Source organism: Helicoverpa zea, chromosome 16, assembly GCF_022581195.2.
Source record: "Helicoverpa zea isolate HzStark_Cry1AcR chromosome 16, ilHelZeax1.1, whole genome shotgun sequence".
Lineage (NCBI taxonomy): Eukaryota > Metazoa > Arthropoda > Insecta > Lepidoptera > Noctuidae > Helicoverpa > Helicoverpa zea.
The window spans coordinates 2,353,794-2,380,718 of NC_061467.1; the positions used below are offsets into that span (position 1 = coordinate 2,353,794).

Genomic DNA, 26,925 nt, shown 5'->3' on the forward strand with positions numbered 1-26,925 from the left:
ATTCTCTGAGAATTTACGAAGAGCTGACCTTTGTACCCAAAAATTATTTTATTAAACGTTATCTACGCTTATACTTTAATATTATAAAGAGTAAATGTTTGTATTTTTGTAAGCTTGAGATTGATTCACTCAAAACTACTGGCCTGTTTTCAACAATCCTTTCCACGTCCATGTAAGTTTTGTCATAGCTGCAATTAAGATTAACCTGGTCCCTGGCCTAACAATTAAGTGTAACATTTATGTCACCCACCTCTGAGAGGTTTAAAAAGACTATGACATCATATTATCGTTCTAGGTGTGTTATTTTTAGACACGTGAAACTCGACGTTTAATACGTCTAGACTAGAATCCAGATAACATTTTATTGCTTCAACTTTGATTTTTTCGCTTTTATTCGCTTGATGGAGTCCGAAATAATCCTGTCTCGTCATGTGTGTTACGTTAGAATTCACATGTTATTAATAACTCATTATCATTTAGGTAGTTTCACTTGTTCAAAACAAGATAGAGAATGTATTTCGATTTTGAGGAACATACACGTAACCATGTTTTATTTCCTTATGCAAAGTTCAAAAGAGAAAGTAGACGCGACGTGCAAACCTCTTTTGAAAAAGTGTGACGCAAAACTCAAAATGTTTCTGTGTCTGACTGAAAGTTGTGAATGCACGCAGTATATTTATTTGCCATATCGTTTCATGTAGGTATTGTATATAAAGTTAAATAGTGTAAAAATCTTTCCACGAAATTAAAATTTCAAAGTGCATACCTATTTTATGCAATGTCGTAGGTTGCCATGCCATATCATAATTTAATAAGCTTTGTTTTCATTTCCAGGCATCGTTCAGTTTCAAAGGTTAGATTATAATTAGGTTTTGTTTTTGTTAAACGTTTGTTGACGCACCTTTAGAACTAAAGCTTGTGCTTAGACTTTCCTGGAAAATTAATTCTATTTTTACATTAAAAGATGTGACACAAGGCCATTGTCATGCAAATTTTGTTATAATATAGAAATATATTTCACGCTATTTAACTTGTTTCTAGTTGTACAACTCATCTTACACATAACTTATATCATTGTACGTAGTTTAGGTGTAGAACTGAGTTTTGCATTCTAGAGCACGATGAATCAACTGGTTACATTTATAGACACAAAGGTTCAGTACAATTGGCCTCATTGCAGCCGTGGGCAGGAAGCGGCAATAACCCAGTGTCAGCGGATCAAACACCGAAATTGACCGGAGCAGACCACCACCTGCCGGCTAGCGCCAACGTTGGCTCAAATGTCCATGTTGGCCACTTGGCGTATTGGTGTCAAGTCGCCTCCGGAACTGCGTTTGTCGTACCAGAGAGTACTAGAGGCGACTAGTAACCTTCATTGGATAATGCTCGCGTAATACACGTGGCTCGGAGGTCGGGTCATCGAATAAAATTGTCGTGACTTTGTGTGTGTATTCATTCATATCGACCTGGCTTGCCTCTTGTATTATTTGTAGGAAATATTAAAACGCTTTACCTTACTACATTTGTTACCTTTTTATTAAAATTTTGAAGGTCATCTTCTCCTTCATGCTTATAGTTTAGATATTCGTCCGAGATGACTTTAGTAGTTAAAATTATGTATGTTCGTGTAACTCAGTCCAATGAACTTTGGAACTACAAGTTAGCAGACGAGTTAACTTTGTTGGACTTTGATTAGTAGGCGAGGCATTTTTATGGCCCTCAAGAATATTATTATTCAAAGTTGTGCCTATTAATAGTTGTTGGAAGGCTTTACTTTGATAAGTAGATATATTTTAAATCTCTTTTTATTTAGTTCGCGTTGGGTTCACCACACACGTCGTGTACATCAGTCCCGTCGATCAAATACCTCGGTGTGACGTGGTTTGGTTCACAAAGCACATGTGACTCCTGCATGATATGCGGCGCGTTCAGTTTGCACATCAAATGCACAAATGTAGGAAGTTTCCGCGAGCTCTCCTGCCAAATTGTCGATATCCATTTATCTTTACTATTCAACATTAGACGGGATCACCACCAAAATAGCCGCTGCTGCTTCTTCGTTTTATATTGAACTTCTCGTTAGTTTAGTTTTCATTAATAATGGAAAGTTTTTCGATATAAATAAGACGTTAACTTGCTTCGTCTACCGAAACTTTTATCAACGACCAAATTCCTCTTGTTCCATTTTATTCCATCACCATTTGCTACCTCATCTATGATTGTAAAAACAATATTCGTATCACGGAGCGGTGTCAGCGGCAATCATGTAGGCTGGGCACTTAGTAAGCTGTCAGGCGGTGGTGCGCGACCTACCGCACACGACGCCGGGACGTGCGCAAGGTCTGGGTCCCCGCTGTAAACAACAACAGGTGGTGATGCTTCTATAGTTTGATGGCAATTTTAATCTTTTTTGTCTTTAAATTATTAGTTTGTTTTTGTATTGTGTGTCACTGAACTTCTATGTTCATTTTCTCATCTGTACGATAAAGACGTGTAAAATTCAATTGAATTTTGCTGCTTTTAAAATCACTTGGTGCTTCTATGCAATGATGAGCTATTGCAATGATATACGACATTGTTCTGTCGATAATGCTGTATTCATTCAAACTGCGTTCAAAAAGTAAAATGTGAATATCAGGAGTCAGGGTCTCTTGTCACGACGCGTGCCAAACTGTTTACATAACATAGTCACAGAAATATTTATGTATACAGTGACATAACTGATATTTTTTCTGTATGTATGTACTCGCGTCGAGTTGTCTGTCAAGGCTGACTTACTGAATACTTTGATATTATTTATATAGCACGTTTAATTAAAACGTTGGTTAACCACGTGACTTAGCTTATTTTGTAGAAGAATATTTGAACATTTAAAAGTCTCTTTTGAGAAAAGCCAAATGGCGTCTTTAATGATGTTTACATATAAAATGGCAGTGACATCCGGCTGTGTTGAACAATGGCCGTAATACATCGGCTAGGCGATATCAATTAGTGGTCAGCGAAACTTGTGGTTATGCGTTAACGTCTATATTTATCTTCATGATCAGTCCACTGTCTCGCGCACATGTTGCCTAATTGATGATGTGAACTGTTCCGCTTACAACTATATTTTGAACAACAATGGCCAAATAGAATCAGTTAAGGCGAAACATAGAAATGTTGATTGTAATAAACTAAATAACTATAAAGCGCCTTCCTCGAATGCTGCGTCGAAATATTCTAATATCAGAATAGTTTCGGAGCCTCCTCTAATTTTAGATTTAACGTTGAGGAGATTTACCGGAAATCTAAAAGGGTTCGGAGTCTAAATAATGCAGCACCGGAAATGACGCGCGGGCTGCGATGCCAGCGCTGGCTGGCAGTGTTTCTGGCTCGTTAGCGCTCTCGTACATACTCGGCTGAATGGCGCTCTCACTGAAAACTTTATAGTTTCAGATGTGCCAGAAACCGTATTTCATGCACAATCGTCGAGTAATATTCTGGAACAAACGGAGTTATCAGCAGATGGAATTTCGTAATATTTTGGAGATCTTTTGTTTAATAGTAAAATCGAAAGACCTGCACCAAAGCTTTATAAACTACTACGCCAACTGACTTTTATTTGCAGTGTACGAGAAAGATGGGAAACAACAACAAAGTATTAATTCCGGCTGAATCAGCGAGTGATCCGCTGTTACAGCACCGATGCACACGCCTTTGATCCTTATTGAAGCAGCTATTAACTCGAACTGAACGCCGTTTCTATTATAAGTATTCCGTAAATGGCGTTCCCATCGGCATCTAAATTTGTCTCGACATCGGACATATCTATCGGTGCGTCTATATGTTTGGCCGGCTATTCTGGTTAGGCTATAAATGGCGCCGCTTCGACCGGGTATTATTAGCATTAGCCGCGCGACTCCCGAACATAACGCTTCGCACCTGATTGGATGGTGGCCAGATATAGACCTCGTTATGCTCGCCTCAGGACTCGAGTGTCAACTATGCCTATAATGGTACTGGTCAAGTGCGACCGAGCTCTGCCTAGTTGACATTCCTCCCGGCAGTTTTATGCCAGACATTATATTGGCTCATTGATTGATATCTTCCGTAAAGGAAGATTACGTTGTGCCTTTTCGTTAAAGACGATATCATTTGATAGGAATGCATGAGGAATCTTTGAATATGTAACTTAAAAACCAGGGTTACTTAATTTAAAGCATTCGATGTATGTATGAGTAATGGAGTTAACTCCTTTCTACGCACAATGTTATGCATTTAGAATGAGTAGCTGCATATTTATGACAACTTCTGCAGTACCTACTTTTTTACATGTTTGCAAGCTTGTTTACACAAGGTAGTTTTAATAACTGGTTTTGAAAGTTCACTGTTCTTATCTCAATTTGATATCAGATATTTTTATTTTGTAAAGAAAGTTCATATGAATATGAATTTTTATCTTGATGATTTCTTGGTTGTGCCTGAAATTCAAAATATGTATTACTTTGTACTGATTTGCAAACTGGACATCCTTTCATTATGCGCTTTCTTGTCAACATTGAAATTCATTATTATTTTCATTCCGGATCTTTTTTCGATAAGCTTAATCTCTGCCATACAGAACTGTCTCATGCTTTCCTCACTAAGTCTTCTCAGGAGCCAGCTGGTAACTATCAGACCTTGAGCAATTCGCGACATAATGAATGTGTGTTCTAGATATATTTATGTTGGGAGGCGTGTCGTGTCATCGGATTTTGTTTGAGTTGGCGTCGGGAGCAGGCCGCGAGGTCGCCGCTCCGGATGCCAGCTCACTGCGGATCTCCGCCGCGTGGAAACTGCATCACGCGAATTGGGTTATGTAGTATTTCGTCATCTGTTTGTGTTATTACTACAACAGACTATTGTATTGTACACCGTACAAACTGTTATTTAGAACAGTGCGCTACATTAGACTTGTTATTGACTCCAATTTCTTGTCATAAAGAATCATTAGTATCAGTTTTTGAAGTTGATTATGGGTCATAACAAAGATGAGTATCACCGTTGACATGATTTGTTTCAAAACAATATGAATCACTGTCCCATCTAAAACGATTACATTATCGCGTCGTATAGCGAGCGCGCCGCACGCTTGGCATAGCCGCGCGACTGTGATTTATCCTCTCCGAAGGTGTGGAGAAGACGATCAGCTTGGCACTACACATATCTCTTAATTCTGCAGTAATTGAACATCCTATTCTTGGAACTGTACAATGCTGTCCCAAGTTCCAAAGGGACGATAACTTATGCTCCATTACTCACGTTGACAAAATCTAGTGTCATCATTGATGAATGTTTGGCAGTATATGTATCACCGCTGCTCTCGTTTGAAGTCCGACATGACAGCTGAGCAGCCGCACGTTTACAGATAATGTATGGATGAAAAACTATTTACAGCGATAGTCATTGTTCGTCTTCATGACCGCGTGGCATCTTAAAACCTAATCGAGTCAAATTCGTGAATGCTCTCATCACCTGAATTATCATATTGAATTATTATTATTGTTTCAGTAAGATCTATAACCCTTCACGGAATACGCTTTTGTAAACACACGGTATCAGTCACATCACAGCCTCATAGCAAACATTTAAAAGAGGAATGTTTCATCGGAAGTTTACGTTACACAAAGAAACGTTGAAAAATGACATTGTTCTTCAACAGCCGCTTGCACGATAATATGTAGTTAACACCCAGATCTATAATTAGGCGGCTAGGCGTGACGCTGCGAGTAAATTTAAAATAAGTAATTATAATTAAGTACGCGCGGTGGGCATGTTAATCGGCCGTTAACTGCGTCTAACCTTTGTGATTTATGTCGCTTGGTATGTGTGGGCGCGGGCGCACAACACTCGTTATAAAACGTTTCGACAAAACAATTGAAAATATGTGAGAACAAGAATACATGATGTTATTTCAATTATTTGCTTGAGCTTTCATACTTCTACTCTATGAAAGCGCAAAAAATGAAGTTACTCATCGCAATCTCTGAAATGTCACCTAAACTTATCTACAATTTCGTATAACAGTTGAACGGAATAGAAATTATCCTAATATTTTCAAAATTCTTGATAAATAACTTCGACAACTTATTTCCGCGATGGGCTGGCAGCTCGTTAACTCGACTAGTCCAAAGAGTAATGAATGCATGTATGTGGCGGTGCAGTCGCCTTGACCGCGATGCGGCAGACGGTGGGTCGCCGCACGCATGCGCGCTGCGCCCTGCGCCCGCGACGCTTACTTATCGCACTCCAGATTACCACCACATCACATGTAGCTATTGCGATGGAAAATTATTGTAGTTTAAACTAGTTCAAACGATAAACTGAGCAATGACACCCAACAGTCCGGTTAGCGCTCAACACAAATCAGTAGTATTTTATCCTGTCCCACTTCAATGTTTGTGGATTTACTGTATGTTGTTATAATTAAATAATACCTACGTATATTTGCTTGCGATAATAAAGTCCTAATTTAGACAACTATAAATATAATTTAATTTATATAAATAACACGAGTTTTGTGGTTGAATGTACGTATTTAGGTATTGATTATCCTGGTATTTATCTCAAAGCAGTGAGGCAGAATACAACTTAATGCTGCATCCATATACAAGCATTAACCGTGTTATTAGTTCTAAATTCTCATCACTCATACAAAACATGGTTCTTAAAACTGCCAATATAAAACATAACTTTTTAAGGTAAGCCACTATATTAGCGAAGTACATGTGACATAAGCTCCTAAAATACTTGAGACCATATAGAGCGGTGGATCGTCCCCCGATCCCGTGCGGTGCAGTGTTGTAACACGGGCAAGGTGATGCATCAGAATAGTTGCTTGTGCAACGCACCCCGCCGGGCCAAGGTCCCACCGAATTAACAGCTGGTCACTGCGGCTCGATGTGACCCATTTCGTGCGCGAGTAGTGTACACCACTCGGGGGATACATGATCCATGGCCGTTTCTACATGGAAAGGAACGCACAACTTTGTCCCGATTGGCTTTAGCATCAAACTTTCGCTTATTTGATTCTTCTGTCATTAACCTTTTGGAATGGTCACCTATAAAATTTTCCTCATGTTCTGAAACACCAAACATCTTTAATGTATTTCTTTACAGATCGACTCCATCCAAAGGTTGTCTGGAAGAGATCACATTTAGTGATAAGACCGCCTATTGTACTCGTTTACTACTTGTTTGTTATGTCCTTCTGTTTGTTTGTTATTAGTGTACAATAAAGAATTCTATCTATCTATCTTTCTATCTATCATCACCTGTTCACTTCTACATAACTAATGTCGAAAGTGATATTCACACCACGTACAGAATCTGACAAGCGGCCAAAAAAGTGCGATAATTACATTCTTGCGCATACCTGCCTTCCGTTTTCCGCAAAGCATTTGCCAATCCCATTATCGGTGTGATCACATCGTGGCAATGTTAGTGATAAGTGGCACGCTTGCCAATCACGCCGCGTGATGGATGAGCGTGCTGGGCGCCAACTCGCCTGGCAACGCACGGGGAAGCAGGACGCGACCACGCAATATTTGGGACAGGTCAAAGAATATGCTAAACTATTTTACGAGTCAGAACTGCAATAAATGTTTATTGAGTTATTTAGTTGCAGTGATCGCGCAGGTAATTATAGCCATGACAAGCTGAGATCATGCGAGGTATGTCGAGGAACTTGTGAATGGGCATAATGCCTACTACTAATTTGCAGGTGCGAACACAAGTCACGCGGAAACGATTTAAGTTGTGCATATTTTTGCGGATCGCTTTAGTGCCATGATCTCATTAAGTGTGATATATTTGCTGTCGTGCACTTTAGACTCGACTCTCTTGCAGCGCATTTCGTACGTTAATTAATAACATATTAATTAATTGGTTCGTTAAATCAATATCTTAATTACTAATAGAGTTATTTATGTACACTACTTACATTAGAACATCAGCGTATTGTGGGACTATGCGATAATTGAAATTAATTATTGTGTGGGAGATGTATAAACAAAACTTTCTTTGAAATAAAACAGTGCAGTAAAGTGGGAATGGAAAGCGCACGATAAACATAAACACGTCGATAAGGGGGTATTAGTGTGTGACGTCACGGGTCAAATGTCACAAGTTAGATCATGCGCAGTGACAGCGTTAGATCACCGCCAAAGTAAACAACAATATTTAATCAGTGGAGAGCCCACATGAGGAAAAGTTACATAATGACAAATTCCATTTCGTTAGGCAGTACTTATGTTTTTAGGCTCTTGTAAATACATACACTTAATAAATGAATTGAAAGGATTATATAGATGTTTCACTTTCGTTAATTTAATCCTTATTTTTCAAACATCTAAAATGCATTGTTTTCTATCTACTATGACGTGCATTAAACTGCAGTCACCCCATACGATGCACATGCTTGCGATCAGGTCGCGGAAAGTCTCCCCGAAGGTCGAGGCTGGTCGCTCAGACAACTGTGTCAGAGGAAACTCCCGGCCTCGTATCGGTGAGTGCATTAATTGTAGGAAAATCACCGGCGCGCGCACAGCCGACGTGTGCGCCTACAGCCTGCGAAGTTTCCATTGTGACTACATTGAAGACTGATTATTATCGAGATTTATGAACTCTTAATGATACAGGAATATTTTATTTTGATTTGGAAAACATTTAATTCGATTCCATCTCAATAAAAATGACTATAGTCTGTCGAGAAACATCTTACTTGGCTCTCTGTAATTTGTATATTAAACATTTATACCTATTCCATCAAGAATCTATTGAAGAAAACAAATTATAGTTATAGAATAACTGTAATAGATATAAGATAACGTATCTAGAATTGTCTATTGACTGGATGCAATCTTCAATATGATATTGAATGGGCTCCTACATTATACTGGAGGATGGAATGAAATGTTATTGAATAGGTTTCTCATTTCAAGTGGAAGTTATTTCCACTATCTAATGAGTTCCTCCCACGATCAACGGCTTTTATATCAATGTGATTCCAGAATTTTCCAGATTCATCATAAATTCATGCATTCATCTTGTATTTACCAAACATAGGCTAAGAATAAAGCTACTTAAGCCGCCAATGATTGAATATTTACTTGCTTAATAGTAAGTACGTAATGAGTCCCAGAGAAAGTGTTCTAGCAATGTCAGCGAGGCCAGCTGAGCGTTATCGGCGGAAGGGCAACGACCTCGCCGGAAGCCTTATCAGCCGGCTTCTCATCCCACACCCACTTCTCCACACCACATCGGTGCCACTTATCAAGGACTGCCCACAGCGTCCTTCGTTTTGTGTCTCTAGAAGGATATGTGGGATAGTGGCTGTGTGTTTAGGGTATATAGGATTGCTGTTTGAATAGGTGCTTTAATAGTGCCCGAGATAATAATACAATATATGAGTGTATGTGATATATGCAATACAGCAAACGCTTAACGGCAATATGCCTACATCAAAATTGCATCAGTTAGATATTGCATGTCTACAACCGATACAAACGATAGTTTTGCCATCAATTACAACTTCAGTCATTTATCGAAATCAATATGTCCTTCTCGATACATATGTAGTTTTCTTTGGAATTCCACTTTGTAGCTCATATCCCATTCAAATGGGTGCCTCGTGGCGAGCTAAGCACAGTTGTCGCCTCGTGGGGCGCGGGATCGATGCGGTAATGTGCCGTCACACCTGATAGCCAAGGTCACGGTCAGCGACACCAGCACGCGGCAACTTGCACTGATACCGTAGCCCTCAGGAATTTGACAGACAACAAAATTTCTGACACCAATTACTGTAAGGGGCGTGTCCAGCGTCCATCAATACCAGCATATTTTTAAACAACTTACGTATGTTCCGCGTCGCTCATTTGACATGTCATTCACAAAACACAATACAGTGATTGATCACAATGTGTAACTTGCCAAGAAAACATCGTTTCTGTAACGTTTGGCGTCTAGACACTGTATTTCAATTTTATAATTTTCACAGTCAGCGTGACCCTGGAACTGAACTCACATTTCAGCGATTGGACAACGTTATAAATTCGTTGGGAGACTCAATATAAACTGAGATAATGGTTCGAAAAAATGTCGCTGTGCAGTTTTCACACAAACATTATCACTTACGTAAAGATCGTAAAATAGTTTCAATCAAGCATGGCGACAACGTAGGTGTGAGGCAACACCGGCCGATGCAAATAGATTGTATGTAAAAACTTGCTCGCGGAAATACTATTTGTATGGGAGCGAAAATAGAAGTTTGCGACCACGGCCGCGCGGAACGCGAGCGATTTTAGCACATCGCGGTCGTAGGGTTAACACTTGCACTATCGCAGCACGCCTCCTACATCGAGATTCTATCGTCGATTACACGAATACACAAACTTGTATCTAAACGACAAATCGATCGATTAAAAACATTAATTTTAAGGTAATCCCCGAATATTGAATATTAAATACCCATTTAAATTCTGATCATAATTTGGATATCGCTTTTGTTTCCCTTAATTAATGTAAAATCTTTCTTTTTCAGGTAAGATTTGATCGTAACGGATGAGGCTGCGGAAATTGTACGCGACTGATGGTATCGTAATCTAAAGTAATTATTATTAAAATTTAAGTTGATATTAGCTTGCTGTAATTCTACGAACATTTTTTAAATTGTGATGAAATAGTCGAAGAGTCACATCGTAAGACATTTTACAAAAAATAAATTAAGTCTGTTATCTTGTTTTCCATTGTTTATGCCATCGTCGTATTTTCAACATCGTATGATATGTGAAACTATAAAAATGACATCATCTCAGCTAAGGGTCAGATACTACTAATGACACATAAAATCGCCAGGCAATCAGTTTACCTAATTAGCCACGATAGCAGTTATCTCATTGTATAACTGCGATTAATGATTATCCGCCTGTCCAGCCTGCACTAATTACTGAACATAACGAGGCTATTTTCAGACACTGATTGCGGAACAATAATATTCCAATCTAATAATAATTCGTGTGGTAATGTTTCGATACCTAGTGAAGCTTAAAAGGATATTTACAGTATCTTTATTTATAGGACATGATCAAAAGGCTATATAAATGTGAAGTTATCTCATAATGAATCACCACATGATCACACACTGTCTACTTTTGCGGTTTATCTTGTTAGGTAAAAATGTTATTTATCGTTATGGATAAATCAAATAGGTAGTTAATATAATTGACTCTTTGTTAGCAACAATACATCAAATCAACTACGTACTCAAGTTTAATAATGTCCTCCGAAGACATGCTGTCTGCAAGCAAGATCATACTATGAGGAAAGATAGAAAATATCAAAACTCCAGAAAAATCATTATTTTGATTGACCTTCAACTTCTACAAGCACAATCATCTCATAAAACGATCACAACTCACGATTTCGACACATGCCCATTTAAAATGTCCTATTTATAGCCACCATTCGGCATATGTAGCATGGCGGACGTGACACGATGATTACAATATATATTGTTTTGAGTGGCCTATATTTAGCCTCACATGACGTAACACGCATTTAAAGCTGGGATACTGACCCATGGAAACTCCGAGATTCATATAATCATATCACATATGGGCTTTTTAAAACACATGCTACTTTAACATCATGTGAACCAAACACAGTTCAGTTTATTTATAGAATTGCTTAGTAGGAAAAAAATGCAAAAAAATGTGCTGTGCAATTTTGTTGACGTTGAACATTTGGTTAAGTTATACATATATCATTATATATTAGATACCTACTATCATTTAATAAGCAGCTAGGAATAGAAGCAAACTTAGTTGTCGTAAACACGTCGTATATCATCTAGTCAGCACTTCGAAGTACGTTTGATTAGCATTGAAATTGTAATAGCCAATTAAATGTTATGACTTTAATAACTTAAGGAAAATTATACACCTTCACACTGTACAGGGGAAAATACAAGGAAATTCGTATTTTTATACTTCGTTCTTAACAAATCACACAAAAACGACGAGACTTATCACTACCTACAATAATTATTTCAGGAGATAAATTGATGTAATTAATATAATTGTGAACTAATTTAGAATAAGTAAACAATATAACAATTAATTCGTTATCAATTCTATGTCGATGCCTAAGACTGTGGAATGCCACAGCAACACGCCATATTAGGTACCTACCTACTTACATGTTATCCACACAATCTTTTATATATAAAAAATACTGTCCACCAACAGCTAGTGACCCCTGACATCGGGCAGATAAAATTAATGACTTCTAATAATAGCCACTAATCACTTTGATTATTCACTAACCAAGTTTTTTTTTTGTGTTAATACACGGTGACTACGTGACGCGGGTCTAAAGTAGGTGCTAATAATAGTCTGTGGTCTGTCTGCATAATATAAGTCTCTATAGCTGTATGTATTTATTAAGTTGTTGTACTTTCGTAGGTTAGACCATTTACATCAGGCATTAAAATGGAAAGGCAGTATTTCAATGGTAGTGTAGTAACTATGTATTTATTAATCTGTGGTCATAATAAATAGGATGAGAGAAGACTGAAAATGAAAATGTTATAATTATAACGATGTTCTGATATTAAAAGAAAAGTAGGCACATACGGGTATTCCCACTTGTATCGCGTCAGACGGTGCGTCTGCGCAAACGCAATAATTTCTCAGTATTCGTAACGATACAAAGAATCGCTTGCAAACACACTCGTAACGCGAACTGCACATAACAACATGTTTACTTATGTGTCAAACAGATAATTAAATATGCACACTATATATTGTTTATTATCGATGACAGCGCCCCCTATACCAGCAAGTTGGAAACTGTTATATTTATGTGCTACTGAGAAGTAAGATACTGTGATTTCATACCTACAGTTTATGTACCAACTAAAGTACAAATGTGCATTACCTTTTTTCTAAGAATCATTCATCAGTATAAGCCATATTCACACCACCTGTTGCAAGTGGTTTAGTCCTGTATTCAGATTAAACCAGTTCTAATAGTAAATAAGTGTTGTTTAGATGTATTAGGAATGTTTTGTTTGCTCACAAAGTGCGTGCTATTGACATTCCTGTATAATAAGTGAGCAAACTTGCGTAAATGTCACAAGTAAGCTGTAAAAGTGAATGGAGGAAAATACATCGGTTTAATATTATATTTATGATTAACTTGAGTGCTATTGTTGCACCATTATTTGCAATTTAATACAGTATAGGCTTGCTTTACACGATTGCGTAAGAGAAAGTTTTTCTCAATTTTCTTTACATATATAGAGCATAGGACAGGGATGGCGAACCAATGGCACGCGTGGCCGTGGCGGCACGTAGCTAAATAATTTGGGCACGCCATTAATTTGCAAGTTTTCAATTGTAGTTATGACCATAACGACGTACTATTAAATATTGCTCGTGGATTCAACTGGATCACATAGGAACTAGGTAGGTCCCATGTTCGGAATAGAGCCTATTTTGTTTAGAGATCTGAGCTGATGTTCAAATATTTTAATAGGCGAATCAAAAACAAGTCCCTTCTTGATAAATGTTTTACTTTTTCTATTAAAAGCATTGTGTTTTTTATTTAATTTGGCACGTAAGTCAATAAAGGTTCGCCATCCCTGGCATAGGATTTTGTATAAGAATACAATTTAGCTTAACAATTTACTTTTGGGTAATCATCACTCAAGGCTACTGACAACAAAGATTTCATAATTAAATCATTCATAACTTTGAAGGTTCTTTCCTCAAACATATTAAAATAAAATGATAATGTATAAGACAGAACGGCACCATGAGCTTTTATTCCTGCAGTTCACTCACTCTTTAAGGAAAAACAGCAACAACCGCCATTTAATTTTATGAGTAGTTCCATTACTCATGTTGTCCTATAATTAGTACACACAGTAGTTTGTAATTTTCCTAGTTTGTGTAAACAGTGTCACGCTGAAAGGCCGTTTGACCGCTTATAAATAGACGCTTGCCTTATCGCATGTGACTGATTACAGCACGGCTTTATAACTATTTCTGTATGCGGATGTGATTGCACGCACGTTACTCCGATAGCGATATACAGGAATTTCGTTCACTAAAATAAACCCACGAACATTCGTTATTCATAAAGTTAGTGTGAACGATAAGTTGGCGATATAAAACACGTCATACTTTGTTAACCTCAAAATACCTTAACAGGTTTGACTGGAAACATCTAATTCCTTTTAAAGGGTTTAACACACGAGTACCTTTGCTCTTCAAGTCAGATATGACGTGTTTGCATCAGTATTACGACCGCCCCAATGGACGACTAGAATAGTAGGTACATCGAAGTATTCCCACTAAAAATGTAAATGATGGCCACTCGGTCTACCAGAGTAGCTGTTCGGCGATAAACACAGAAATAGCAACAGTGTGTCCGCTATAAATATCGCACATTGACAGGAAAACTCTTGTTAATATATTGTGTAAAAATAGCGAGCCATTGTTTGGATTATGTTCGCGATATAAATAGCTTTAGTACGAGCTTTATGTGCTAGTTGGCGACAGCGCTTTGTTATAGCTCATACATAACGTGACACTACACATACATACAAACATGTTTGTTATGAGTGTGATCTACCTCGTCACATATAGCTCGCCATGGGTTTTGTACGTCGGATTTGTAATAGACATTTTAATGAAATGTCAAGGCTGATTTATTGTGGCACGTCCAATCTATTATATGCAATCTTTAGAATATCTTTGTATTTTTATTTACACTTATTTGAAACGCTAAAGATTTCATGAGCTTCATAAAAAGTATGCCTGTAAGAGTCAAGTGAGTATGAACCTCAAAGCCTCCAAATATTGCAGCTTTAAATTGATGTAATAATCGAATAATATTGGATAATACTATAAAACAAATTGGACGATACAAGAAGAATCTCTACCCACGAGTAGGAAGCACATTGGTGTACAAAGGTCTCTTCGCATAGTCCATGTTATTTTGTCTATGGCGTTTTATATGTATCGCGTGTTCCGGTATCCTGAACAACAGCGTTTATAAAAAGGCTTTACATCGCGCTGATACAGCAATTTATTATACAAGCATTCTGTATGAATAGACACAAAATAACGTCTATATTTGTACCTCGTTCTGCCAAGTTTTGTATTTACTTCCTAGTTCAGCAGTTTGTACGAAAATAAATGGAAATAACAAAACTAACACAAATAGCCGCCTCGCAATCCTAGCTTGCAGATTTATTTCTATTGAACCAGTTCCCAATGAGAACTCGTTTGTTTTGTTATACAAACTGCAGCATTTTGCTGAATATAAATATATTTGCTTGCATATTACCATTAAATTATTCCTAAAACAATTAATTGACAAACAGCCATTCGTTTATTAACAAGCTTATTTGCATTCAATCAATATATTAAATCCAAGTTCAAATTCAAATCTCTAGCAAGAAATTAGCAAAATTTTAACTTTTGTTACAGTAATCATCAAAAATTATGAAACAACCATAACATGCACCAAATATTTTCGTTAACCGTGAATATGTAACTCACGCAAGCTAGCGAAAAGCCTCAAAATAACTGATTTAAGATTATATTGAAAACGCTCAAAATAGAATCAAAGAACACGAACGCTGAATATAAGTAACTTTCAGGTTTAGTTATTGAAAGAACCAAAATACACTTTTTGAAAGGTCAAGCAATAAGTTATTCGACGCTCTAGCTAGAACAAACATGGAACTTGTAATGTTTATGCCAAGATATTCGGTAGCATTTAATCATTACCATAATTATATGTCTCGTTTTCCTGAAGTGAGCCAAAACAGTGAGTATGAAACGCGCCTCAGTCAATGGCCGGTCGTCATTAAATACACGTGGGGCACTAAAAACTTTACAATTGCACTTAAATAGTGCATCGTATACTAGTGCTGGTGTAACTCATCTTCTACAGTTATTAGTGAAAATTCATAAATAGGTTTTAGGGCATTTCGTAATAGTAGTAATCATAAGTTGAGAAATGTTACGGGTCAGACAATGAGGGCTGAGTCATAAACAAAGTTCCATTTCGCTAGACAAACTTACATGCTATTGTTTACATGAAAATTACTGTTTCTTCTGAGACAAATATTTCCACTATTGCCTGATGACGGCTCTACAGACGAGATGCAGTCGCGTGCGCATAAAAACGCTCCTCCCTTCAACAATGTCGTTTACACCCATTGTCATCTATTATTATACTATCATTTTCCTATTATTTTTTTCAATGAATCTATTTTTTATTCAATTATCCATCCTCGTCATTGTCATTGATTGCTGTAGTCATGATTTTATTCATGACTAGGTTATAAATAAAAAATGTTTTATTAACGAGATTAGCATTTAATTTGAATAATAGTATAATAGACAGCGCTGTCAGTATACCTACATTGTCTAGTCTAACGAACATTTAGAATAGTTTTTCTTTGTTGTCCCTAGCTACATTGATATAGAAAATGTATGTAGGTACGTTGATGACGACCCGAACTTAGATAGTACGTTCTGAAGTATGAAACTGGCTTCGTAGCGTTTCGTAAGTGTATCTTGTTATAAAGCATCGTTTTTTTCAATCGCTCGCGTTTGATTGTTTGTTTGGCTCGCCCGCGCACTCATCGATACGTCGACTATAACTTGTCCGCTATTTATAGCCGCCGGCTTCAATCACGAGCCGAAATCGTGCAACTTTATGTATAGCGCGTATGTACTCTAATTCAGTAGAATTGTGAACATTTGTAGCTATTGCCAGAGCTCCAAGTGATAGTGAAGTATTCGGAATGTGAATTGGGTAAATTGTTAAAACTATCGCCAATCTGTCTGGCAATTGTGTGACTGTCACCTGACGGCACATGATTTTGCCTATGTATGATATCACATAGATACTTTGTGTTGTAAACTTCAAGAAAGCATTACTGAGATTACTCCTACATTGAGCTTCACCTTTCTATTTAATATTCTGCTACACTTACATCAATTTCTGAGAAAAGTTTCCTCCAGCAACTTGATTTATGACTTACTTTGCCAACACGGTTCCGTGCTCACGCCCAATTTAACTCTATTACTTAACATTAAGTTAACTGGAAAACTTTAATATTGTTTGACGAGCGTGAATTAAGATAATAGCGTCAACTAATTTTTTGTTGTTGCTAACTAAATCATAGTTAAAAACAAACTGGTTGAAATGAAACTAGTGGTTATACGTTGAACAATGTATGTAGATAGATGTGCAAATACAAGTGCGCGTGCGCATGTGTGCGTTGAAATAAAGTGGTCTGCAGTGTTTGATCAGGTTTCTTTACTTTTGTTTGAGTTTGGGTTAAGGTCGCCTCTTACTTGCAAGAAATACGTAGAACTTGCAATATTTTGAAAATACACCAACAACTATAAGATTAAAATTATTGTTTTAATTAAGTTGATGCCGGATATGTCAAAAATTATACGAGGAGACAACTGGCGAAATTCATGAAGACAGTGACCCAGTTCCCACGGTCAAATGTTAATGGGAAATGGGTCGCCATGGTGTTTACAAGCTAATTCCCTGTCACCACGTGCTGTCGTTACCTACTCATATTATGATTGTGCTGAAACCATTTCCGATCTGAAATGATTTTCAATGGCAAGAAAATTTGAATAGTACAAATCATTCGCCTTAATAAGAAAATTGAAGGATGTCCTAAAATAATTCTCGCAAATTATAGGCGTATTGAACATAACAGTCCACTCTTCCTTTACAATGAATATGTTATGCTAAGTAATTCATCCAAGGTTAGTTTAACATTCAGCGTTTAAAAACAGCGAAAATTATTCCGAAATTAACATCACAATCAACTAACCAAAGAAATACAAAAACTTGGTATTTGTTGCTTCATCTAACAATACTGGTCCTAAAATAGCTCCTTGTATAACCAAGCCTGGGAATAAACGTAGTGGGAAAGTATCGACCGGGTTATTATTAGTGCCCGCGAGCCAACTTGTTCCACTCTTTGTTGGTTCAAAATAACCATGCGAACCCCCCCTCCGGTCCGCCATGGCTGGAGTTTACTCTGGACTTATTTTTGGTAGCAGTCTGGTTTCGATGTACCGACTTCACGAAGGCATTTGATTGTGTCTGCATCACTGATGAGCCCTCACTCGATGTTCTCGGGGAATTATTCATACTCGATACTTGTTTTTATTGCAGTTTGAGTTATAAAGACATTTAAGAAACAAAAGGAAGGATCTCCTGAGGCTTATTAACATAAATATGAGGATGCAGGTCATTAATCTTGCAAAAACAAGTTTGTGGGATATGCTGTACCGGTGGGCTTAGAGAACGATCACTATTTGTATCACTCAAGGTTCATTAGTCTTACTGATTTATTTGCGTTTACGTACTACATACGTTTTTTTTAAATCCAATCAACTTTTATTTAGATCGGAGTTGCTAATATCAGCGGTGATTCCAAACGAATTCGGCGAACACTAAACATTTCGCGCCAACCCAAATGGAACTCAATCAAAACCGATCATCTAAAAAAACTTTATGTTTAAAAAAACCACCAAGAGTCGGTGATTCCCGAATTAGTACAACTAAAAATAACACAGGACGGAATGCGCCCATCTGTTTATAGAGCAAGCGGGGGAGATTTACTAGTCTATTTATGTTATGCAGGGGGACAGGTCCCGACAGGTTAACAAAAAATTGAACTTGCGCAGTGACAAGTGCAGGAGAGGGTTGAGCCAAGTGAACTGTGTCAGGGGTGTCACTGAGGGGTTGTTAATGAGCGTGATTCATTCGGAGTGCCTGACAGCTGCTAGTGACACACATCCAAACAAAACCTTGCGCGTTAGTGGTAAATACTAAACGTAGTTATGTTGTAATATTGTACATATCATAGATCGTATCATATATCCTGAATAACAGATGGTTTTATAAGAACCTTTAATTAACAGAAAGTTTGTGCGTCATTGAACTCTTACTTTTTGTCTTAATTTTTTGTTGACTTTGCTTACGCAATCGAAACCTGTTCATTAATCGTGAAAAAACGTATCGGCTCAGGACGGTGTTCACGACCTCTCGTAAAAGGAGTTATTGCTTCACTTGAGAGTTTCATGTGGCGAAAGTTTCGTAACCCAGTATCTGATGCTTGTATGTATCCCAAACAAAGAATTCACACATGACTCAATGATCCTTAACTCGACTAGCCTTTGTATGGCGTACTAATTATACTGCAACTAAATATAGCCGTGATTCACTCCTGCCCACAATGTCTGCTTAATAGGCATGAATTATTGCATGCATGTGCCTACGTGGCCTATTTTTTTACACATGTGTCAAATAAGTTTACGTCTGTTTTGTCTGTAAATAGACGGACATTTGGTTCTGTTCGTGTTTAAGGAAATTACATTTGGTTAATTATTTATTTGCGTTCCAGCTATGAGTTTTTGTGTTTGTCAGTTTCGTTTGTTATTTTTAATTCTTGTTACCAATGTTTTTGTTATTTTAACTTTGTGTTCTTTTATTATCATTTTCGTTTATACAATTTTGATTACAATTAATTTAACCATTTTCTCATGAGAACTAAGTTTATCGTGATGAAACAAGGTTAATTCAAATAATATGCTAAATATTACAAGTCTGCTTAAATTACGATATAATACATAATATTATTTCATTCTCTTGCATTATAATCAATGCCAATAAAATCGATGACAAAAATACTTAACAGTGACATAACAACATTTTAATGTCAAATCTGTATTCATTAAGACTATTTCTGGACGCTGCCGCCATTATTAGCTCACCATTGAAAACAAATCCTTGAAAGTTTTGAAAGTAATAACTTTCCTTTCCCATGAGACCGATACTTTAACTATTGTGGACAGCAAAGTTGATAAAATGAAATAAAACCAAGGCTTTTGGAAACATTTGTTTCAAATAATCTTAAATAGAATTGGTAAGTCTATGTACACAGTCTGATATAGGAATAGGATGTAAACACGCCGGTTTCGCCTAATACTAAAACCCTCTTATTATAAAAACTGCCGCAAGTAGTGGTTTAAACCAGACTGAAGACGTCTTGGTTTGTTACGGTACTTACGATAGTCTTTACATCCTTATTACAAAACGTAGACTAAGAGAAGACTGTTTGGTACTTCGATTTGTCTGTGGTTGAAATAATATCCACAGATTATAAGCAACAAATATTTTAAATCATTCGTTCAATCGTTCCGGATTCTATGCGCCGTTTCTTTTTACATTATTTTGTTAAGTCTATTTTGATGAAAAATAATTAACTATGATAATAAAAAAAATATCTCTGCAGTTGAAAAGATTACTTTTTATTATTTAAAGGTAATTTTATATTTCTAGTATCTTTTAACGATATACATGATCCAATTATTCTCTTTTAAACAACTATCGAGTTTGCGCGTATAACGGAACGTCAGCGCGCGTATCCGAGTTATGTTTTGTTTTTAGGTTAGAAATAACTTGGATTATTTTCATCCCGATTTAAATGATTAAATAAGACGTTGTGCATCTCATTAGAACCTCTTCAAAATTAAGTGCACAATAACTTACACACAAAATATCGTGTGCATTAAATTACCAAAAGAAAAATCGAAAAACGTAAATCGATATTTACATCGAAAATTGTCGTCAGGTAATTTGAAGAGATTTTCTCGATGACGCACTCTGTTGGGTCCCCGGACACTCTCAATAGTATTCTAACACATCCAAGTATTCCAAATCACACATATTTATATCCACTTTCGTTTTTTTCATCACAAAACAAATAACCTCAAAAGTAAATAATGTCGGAATTTGACGTTTGTCGACTAAGTACTGCAGTTAAACTAGGGGGCTCGATGGTTTATCTTTTGTACTACAGATAGTAATAGGACTTGCGATAACTGCGTTTTGTAATAACGTTTTTTCAAGGTCGTACTTAAAGCTGGATTAAAGGTAGTACAAAAGCCGATACTTATTTGATACCGCGTTTTATAATAAGAGGGTGTCGTCACGTGACCAGATCAGCCAATGTACCGAGCGGACCGTGGGCGTACTGTAGTAGTTTTGATAATGATTATTGAAATGTGTAGCAAGGAATCTCTGTTATGTTGTGTTTGCATGGCTTTGGAAAAGATAAAGGAACAAACAATGTCCCAAACCTTATGTGATTGTAACTTGGGTCATCAAAGCGTTCAGTGTTCTTAAAAGCTCCAGGAACATAATTGGATTTTGTATTTCTGGAGTTTATATCTCTGAATAACAGACGTAAACATATTGTATTTTAACACAAAACATAAATATTTGAAGCTGATATAAGACGATCTCTCGCTAATCAATCGCTATTGAGTTCTGTTTAGTACTTGCATCGCCACGCGTCCGCTGCGTGCATGTATGTCTGTTTGCATGTATTGTACATGTATTTAATATATTTGTACATCGAGGTGTTATTATAAAAGTGAAGCCGGACGCTCGGCCGCGTCGGTTCACAGAAACGAGGGTAAATACGGCGTCGGAATACACGTGCTTTTATCGTGCTAACAGACGCTTACTAATTGTTATTATTGTTGTATTCTGGTTCAATATAACTTGATAATATAAAATCCTGTATCACCTTGTCAGGCTCCTCATCCATGAACGTTGTTACTTCTTCTGCAGTATTTAGTATGCAATTATGTATTCTTCATTGTGCAAGTTTTATTTCCTTTAAAATTTTACCTGTTAATTGTTATATTATTGAAGTAACATCTGCATGTGAATCCTTCGTTTGGTTATGATCGTCCCAAATATTTGTATTGTATTTTTCCGGTTGTACTGTTTGCTCAAACTATTCGTGTATGTTACAGGAAAATGTACTACGTGCTAGTATTTATTTACTGTTTTAAAGTAGTTTCCTGTTCGGAAGGCGAGAATTATAATGTTCGGAAGATTAATTTATAAAGACTTTATTTCGTACTGTTAATCAAATAGGTGAATAAGCAAATTGTGAGACTACAACCAACTGATATTATAGAAAATTGATAGTAATAGCAAATTGAACCCTGAAACTAAATAAGTCGAAGGATATAATCAAGTTACACCACCAGAGTTCTTAGAAACTCGATAATTCAAGTTTCAATGAAACGATGGACAACAATTTTCTATTTTTACTTCAAGGTTAAGTTGAGCGGTAAGCGCGAGTCCACAAGTCGCGGACTTGCATATTACATACTTAATATGAATATTAATGTACGTAATAATTCACACTTCATTCGCTTTAAACGATTTTTTATTATGTAGCTTGGAACTGAATATACATATATATTTTTTTACTGCTTGATTAATTTTGAATACGTTGAATATATTCGATACAATTTCGACTTAAACCATTGTTCGCCAGTTGCCCTCACCTTCCGAAACCATTAGACCTAATGAGAGGAACAACACAAAAACACTTCACTCTTTATGAAACAAATGAGGTTCGCCATAACCTCCGTCCTCTCCAAGATCAATGAAACGCGTGGTGCGCGCGCGCAATACGTTCCCGTGAGTACGCGCGGACCGAAACTGTCGCGGTATTTTTACATTCATATTTTTAGGTTGCGTTTTTTCGGCGCGAACTCCTTAATGAAAATATGTTTTTGTGTTACTCTCAATTTGTACTTTTATTTGAATTTTTTATAGTATGAGTAGATGTATTCAAGATTTGTATTTACTCACATATTGCGGTTATAGGTTAGGATACGTTTTACGATATTTGCTTTATTCTGAGCCGCGATGTTTTAAAAGCAAAGCTTATTCGAATTTAACTGTTGTCAAAAGTAGGGCAGCTTTCAGCTACCCGTTGCACTTTGTAAGCGTAAGATATTGCGCGTATATTTCACAGTAATGTGCGCATTGTTTAATATATGCATTGTAAATCATTTTAATACTGCTTGCAAGTGCTTTAGTGTTGCTTATAGATACATTACTTATCTTGTGCTTACAATGTTTGTATCAGTTCTAGAAATTATACGAGAAATGGATCAATTAATTTCTCTAAAGATAATTCTAAAAGAAGCGTCATTGTAAAGTGCAAGCGGCATTGTAAAAGCCTTCAGTTTTGCTCGTACATTTATGTCAGAACTCGTGTACTCTCAGTTGGCACATCCAACGAACATAAAACGCTCACAGAACATCAATAGACACCATACCGAAATCCATTTCTAATCTTTCCGGTGGCTGCTGCATTTAGTCGTTTGAAAATAGCCTCGTGCGGCGCGCCCGCGCATACGAATACTCTAACAAACTGTTTACACTTACAGAAATAGACCGGCTTCGCTTCTCAATGTGGAACGGGTGAACACTTGGCTTTTATGGACTGCTATTTTTGGTGGAGCCAGCATTCAGGAGGCAGGAAGATATGATGTGGTGGACGTGGCAAGTGCGCGCGCACTTTTGTTCTGGGTCTTACTACTTCATGTTGTTAGAATTGATGTGTAAACTGTTATTGGCTTGTAGGCTGTGAAGAAGTTTGTCTATGAAAATGATACGTCGTAAACAATTAAATAAATGCACATATTTAATTTGCACTCTCCTCCCGGTTCATGGTCAAGCTGCCAGAGAATAGCGGCGATATATCACTAATATTATAGCAATAGCTTTGGTTATACACACACTTGCGTAACATACTAACTCGGTCAACCTATCACATAAATCATGTAGGTAATCCTCACGTTCTTCAACTTAATCACGTGTTAATATAATCATAATGTGTGACGTAATATATACTCAGGCGACTGTGTCAAAAGCGTTATAACTAAGAGTCTGACATTCCACCGGGTCACGTGCATGGGAACTTCAAAAGAATCTGATTATTCTCTAAATGGCCGTCACGTGGCTAAAACCGCGTGTAATCAATTTTTTTCGCGATGAAAAACAACAACACAGCGCTGAGTTAGGACCGGTGTACACAGTTCGTTGGCTTCCTCAGGAATCGTTCTGTGCATAGGATGATAAGTGATTGGGGAAATATTTGACTTTCTGTCGCTAATGTGTATCGAGGATGTGTACTTAGTCTTCTTCCTATGCACGTTAGGAGGCATCCAACTCGTGTCTTTATAGATTTGTTTAAAACAATTTATTATCTTTACACTTAAACAGCAGACCTCTATCGAACGAATGGATAGGGCATTTGACTGGTTTACCCCATCCCATTAGGCTTGGCAACTCGGACAGTTCGACAAAGAAAACCTCACGTGATGATTACATTAAGGCGGACATAATTTTACATTATATTGTATGTACTGTAAAGACATTGGGAATTCATGAATACGTTACCAAAACTTATTGTACCAATTTCTGCTGTGCAAACTGACTGATTTTGCCAACTATACATTAAGTTATTTGTATGTAGTTACATTTTTCCTTTGTACCGGCCGTTGTTAAGCATTTACTCGCTTCTATGGGCTGGATAAAGATTAGGGTTGCTAATTGGGGTCATTTTATGGGTCATGTTTAAGGTCATCAGATAGACACATGCACCTGTGTGATGTAGTGAATGTTTTGCAAACATGGGTTGACGCATCGTGCGTCGTCACCTATGGCCGCTGCGTGCTGCGTGCCGCGTGCTGTTGCAGCGCAGACGGAGTCGCGCGGCGCGCTAGTCCGCGCGGCATTTCCGCGAAATTATTCAATCATTCCACTCTGTCACGTTTCGTAGCTCGCGTGTATGTTCTATTTTTAAAACTCAATAATTTCGCTGTATATTGTGCTCTTTCTCGTTTGGGCGCGTAGTGCAGGCGGCGCGCGGGAGCGGGACGGCGCGCGAGAGGCGCGGGCGGGGCGCGTCCTTCAGTTGTCGCGCCGCGCGTTGCCGGCTGAGCTATATATAGCGCGCGGGGTGCGGGGCGAGGGGGAGGGGGGCTACACCGCTTTGTTGATCTAGCTTTGTTGTACTTCTGCTATTATAATGCCGACGCTTTTTTAATCACTTATTGAAGTTTGCCCAAGGTCTGAGCAAAGTCGCGCACTGACGCCAGCCGGATACGCAGTCTCCTCACCAACACTACATGACGATAAACACTAATGAACTCATTCAAACACACTTTAAAGAAATCCAGTAAAAAATCCTCTAATACATTTGTTTTTGCATCTGTTAAGATTCGAGAGGCGTGTTCAGTTGAATAACCTCAAACTAAGTATATTTCTGGAGGACATGTATTCGTTTATTTGGTGGCGAGGAAAACATATTTCCATGTAACGATATAATTATGAATTTCAAGAATTTCTTTGTCGTTTACATTGTTTGCGAAGCTTACTCTATATTTGTACTCGTATTACTAATCGGGGGAAAGAGTAAATAATAGGATTAAAGCGAGCAGAGAATCCTTACGGTCGACTGGCTATAAGTGACTGTTACTATTTTAGTATTGATACTTGTCGATACGAAAATAGTACGAGTACTTAAGTGCACGGCCTTATAACCTGAGCTCTCCTTGAAACCCTTATAAACTTAGAGTATTAGTTATTTATAATGTAAAGTCGAAGAACCTAATCCTCTTATGTTATTGTATTTTAATACATAAATCTACTCTTAAAATAGAAACTAAAAATCATTCTAATCAAAACATATTTTAGTTTTGGCTTACGACTTACTAGGCTACGCAAGGCTATCGTAGCACAGCTCGTAGCGTAGAAAGTGCTACGCGCGTAGTTCGTCCCGCTCGTAGCCCGCTGCCGTCTCCCGAACATTGGAGTGCTTTCGTAGCGTGCTACGAACTTTGACATCGGCTTTTCTTACGTCATACATTTAAAAATATTTCAATTATTATTTGCATTTAAGGACTTTCAAAATATTCTTACTTGACCATAAGTTATCTTAAGAGGTACCCTATCTAAATCACGAATTCACCAACTATTTCCAAATCCATTTAAGTCAGTATCTGACGAAAATAAACCATCAGCGATGTCCCATTTGGTCTACTTAACCCAGTTATTCCCGTCACATCTTCGCACTGCCACAAGTGGGGCGGACATGAATAAATAAGGTTCTGTGTTAGGTCACTCACATTATTAATTAGTTCTCCTAATTAAAGCTGCGGCTAAGTGGCAGATGAGATGAGAATATTTTTGGAGCTGTGCATCTTGTTTGATGTTTATATAGCTTCGCCTTTAATCTGATGTGTGTGAGATCAGGTTTGTTGCACGCTCCTGCGAGCACCGTAACATAAATCCGGTTTGCTGATGAAATACAGATAATAAAAAAATATATCCAAACTTTTTGTGTTGCAATAAATTCTTAGCAACACGAGTTTTAATATTTATTCAAATGTGGTCCCATAAACTGTGTTTTTTGACATTTGAAGCTACAGAAGGTATATAGCTCGTTATGTTGCGAGACTGACCTCACCCGCGGTACCTTTTATAATTCCGGCAACAAGCGGTCACTGTGACGTGCTAACACATCTTTTATGCAACACGTAAGCAACCAAAATACTTTGTATTACACACTTGGTAGAACCTGCCGCAAACAAAATATCCCCAATCACGGCAGAACGGGCTCAAGGTGGACTAAATATAAAATTAACCTTTAACGCCCATCTTTACGGAGCTATTAATTAAAGCGCTCGTGACCTCCAGTTCGGACCCCAAGTCCTCGGTCCCGGGCGGCCAGCTATTCTAAATATATCGGGAGCCAAAAATAGCTGTGTCACCCCGCCCCCTCCGCGACGGCCCACCCCCGTGGCAGTCCCTGCGGGGCGCAGGCTTCGCCGCAATCCCCCGACGACCTAGTTCGGTCGGGGGCAGCAGGTCGCGTCGGGAGCGCCGCCTGCTCTATGCAGTCCTGGAAGTGCAATGAGATTAGCGCGAGGCCGCCGATGTGCCCCGCGGTAGTATCGGGGCTGCGGG

At 37.7% G+C, this 26,925-nt stretch overlaps 1 protein-coding gene across 13 annotated transcripts in view; it reads left to right on the top strand.

The window, feature by feature from the left end:
- Window positions 1-26,925, top strand: part of LOC124637795 (histone deacetylase 4) — an 81,404-nt gene that overhangs the window by 40,794 nt on the left and 13,685 nt on the right. The window contains exon 3 of one of the 13 annotated variants that reach the window (XM_047174449.1): window positions 10,559-10,609. The exons of 11 other annotated variants lie outside the window; for them this stretch is intronic. In XM_047174449.1, coding sequence (XP_047030405.1) covers window positions 10,579-10,609 — 31 coding nt within the window. In that variant the 5' untranslated portion in view covers window positions 10,559-10,578. Of the gene's footprint in view, window positions 1-10,558; window positions 10,625-26,925 lie in introns of those variants that run through there. One more of the 13 variants, XM_047174457.1, reaches the window with a different exon arrangement.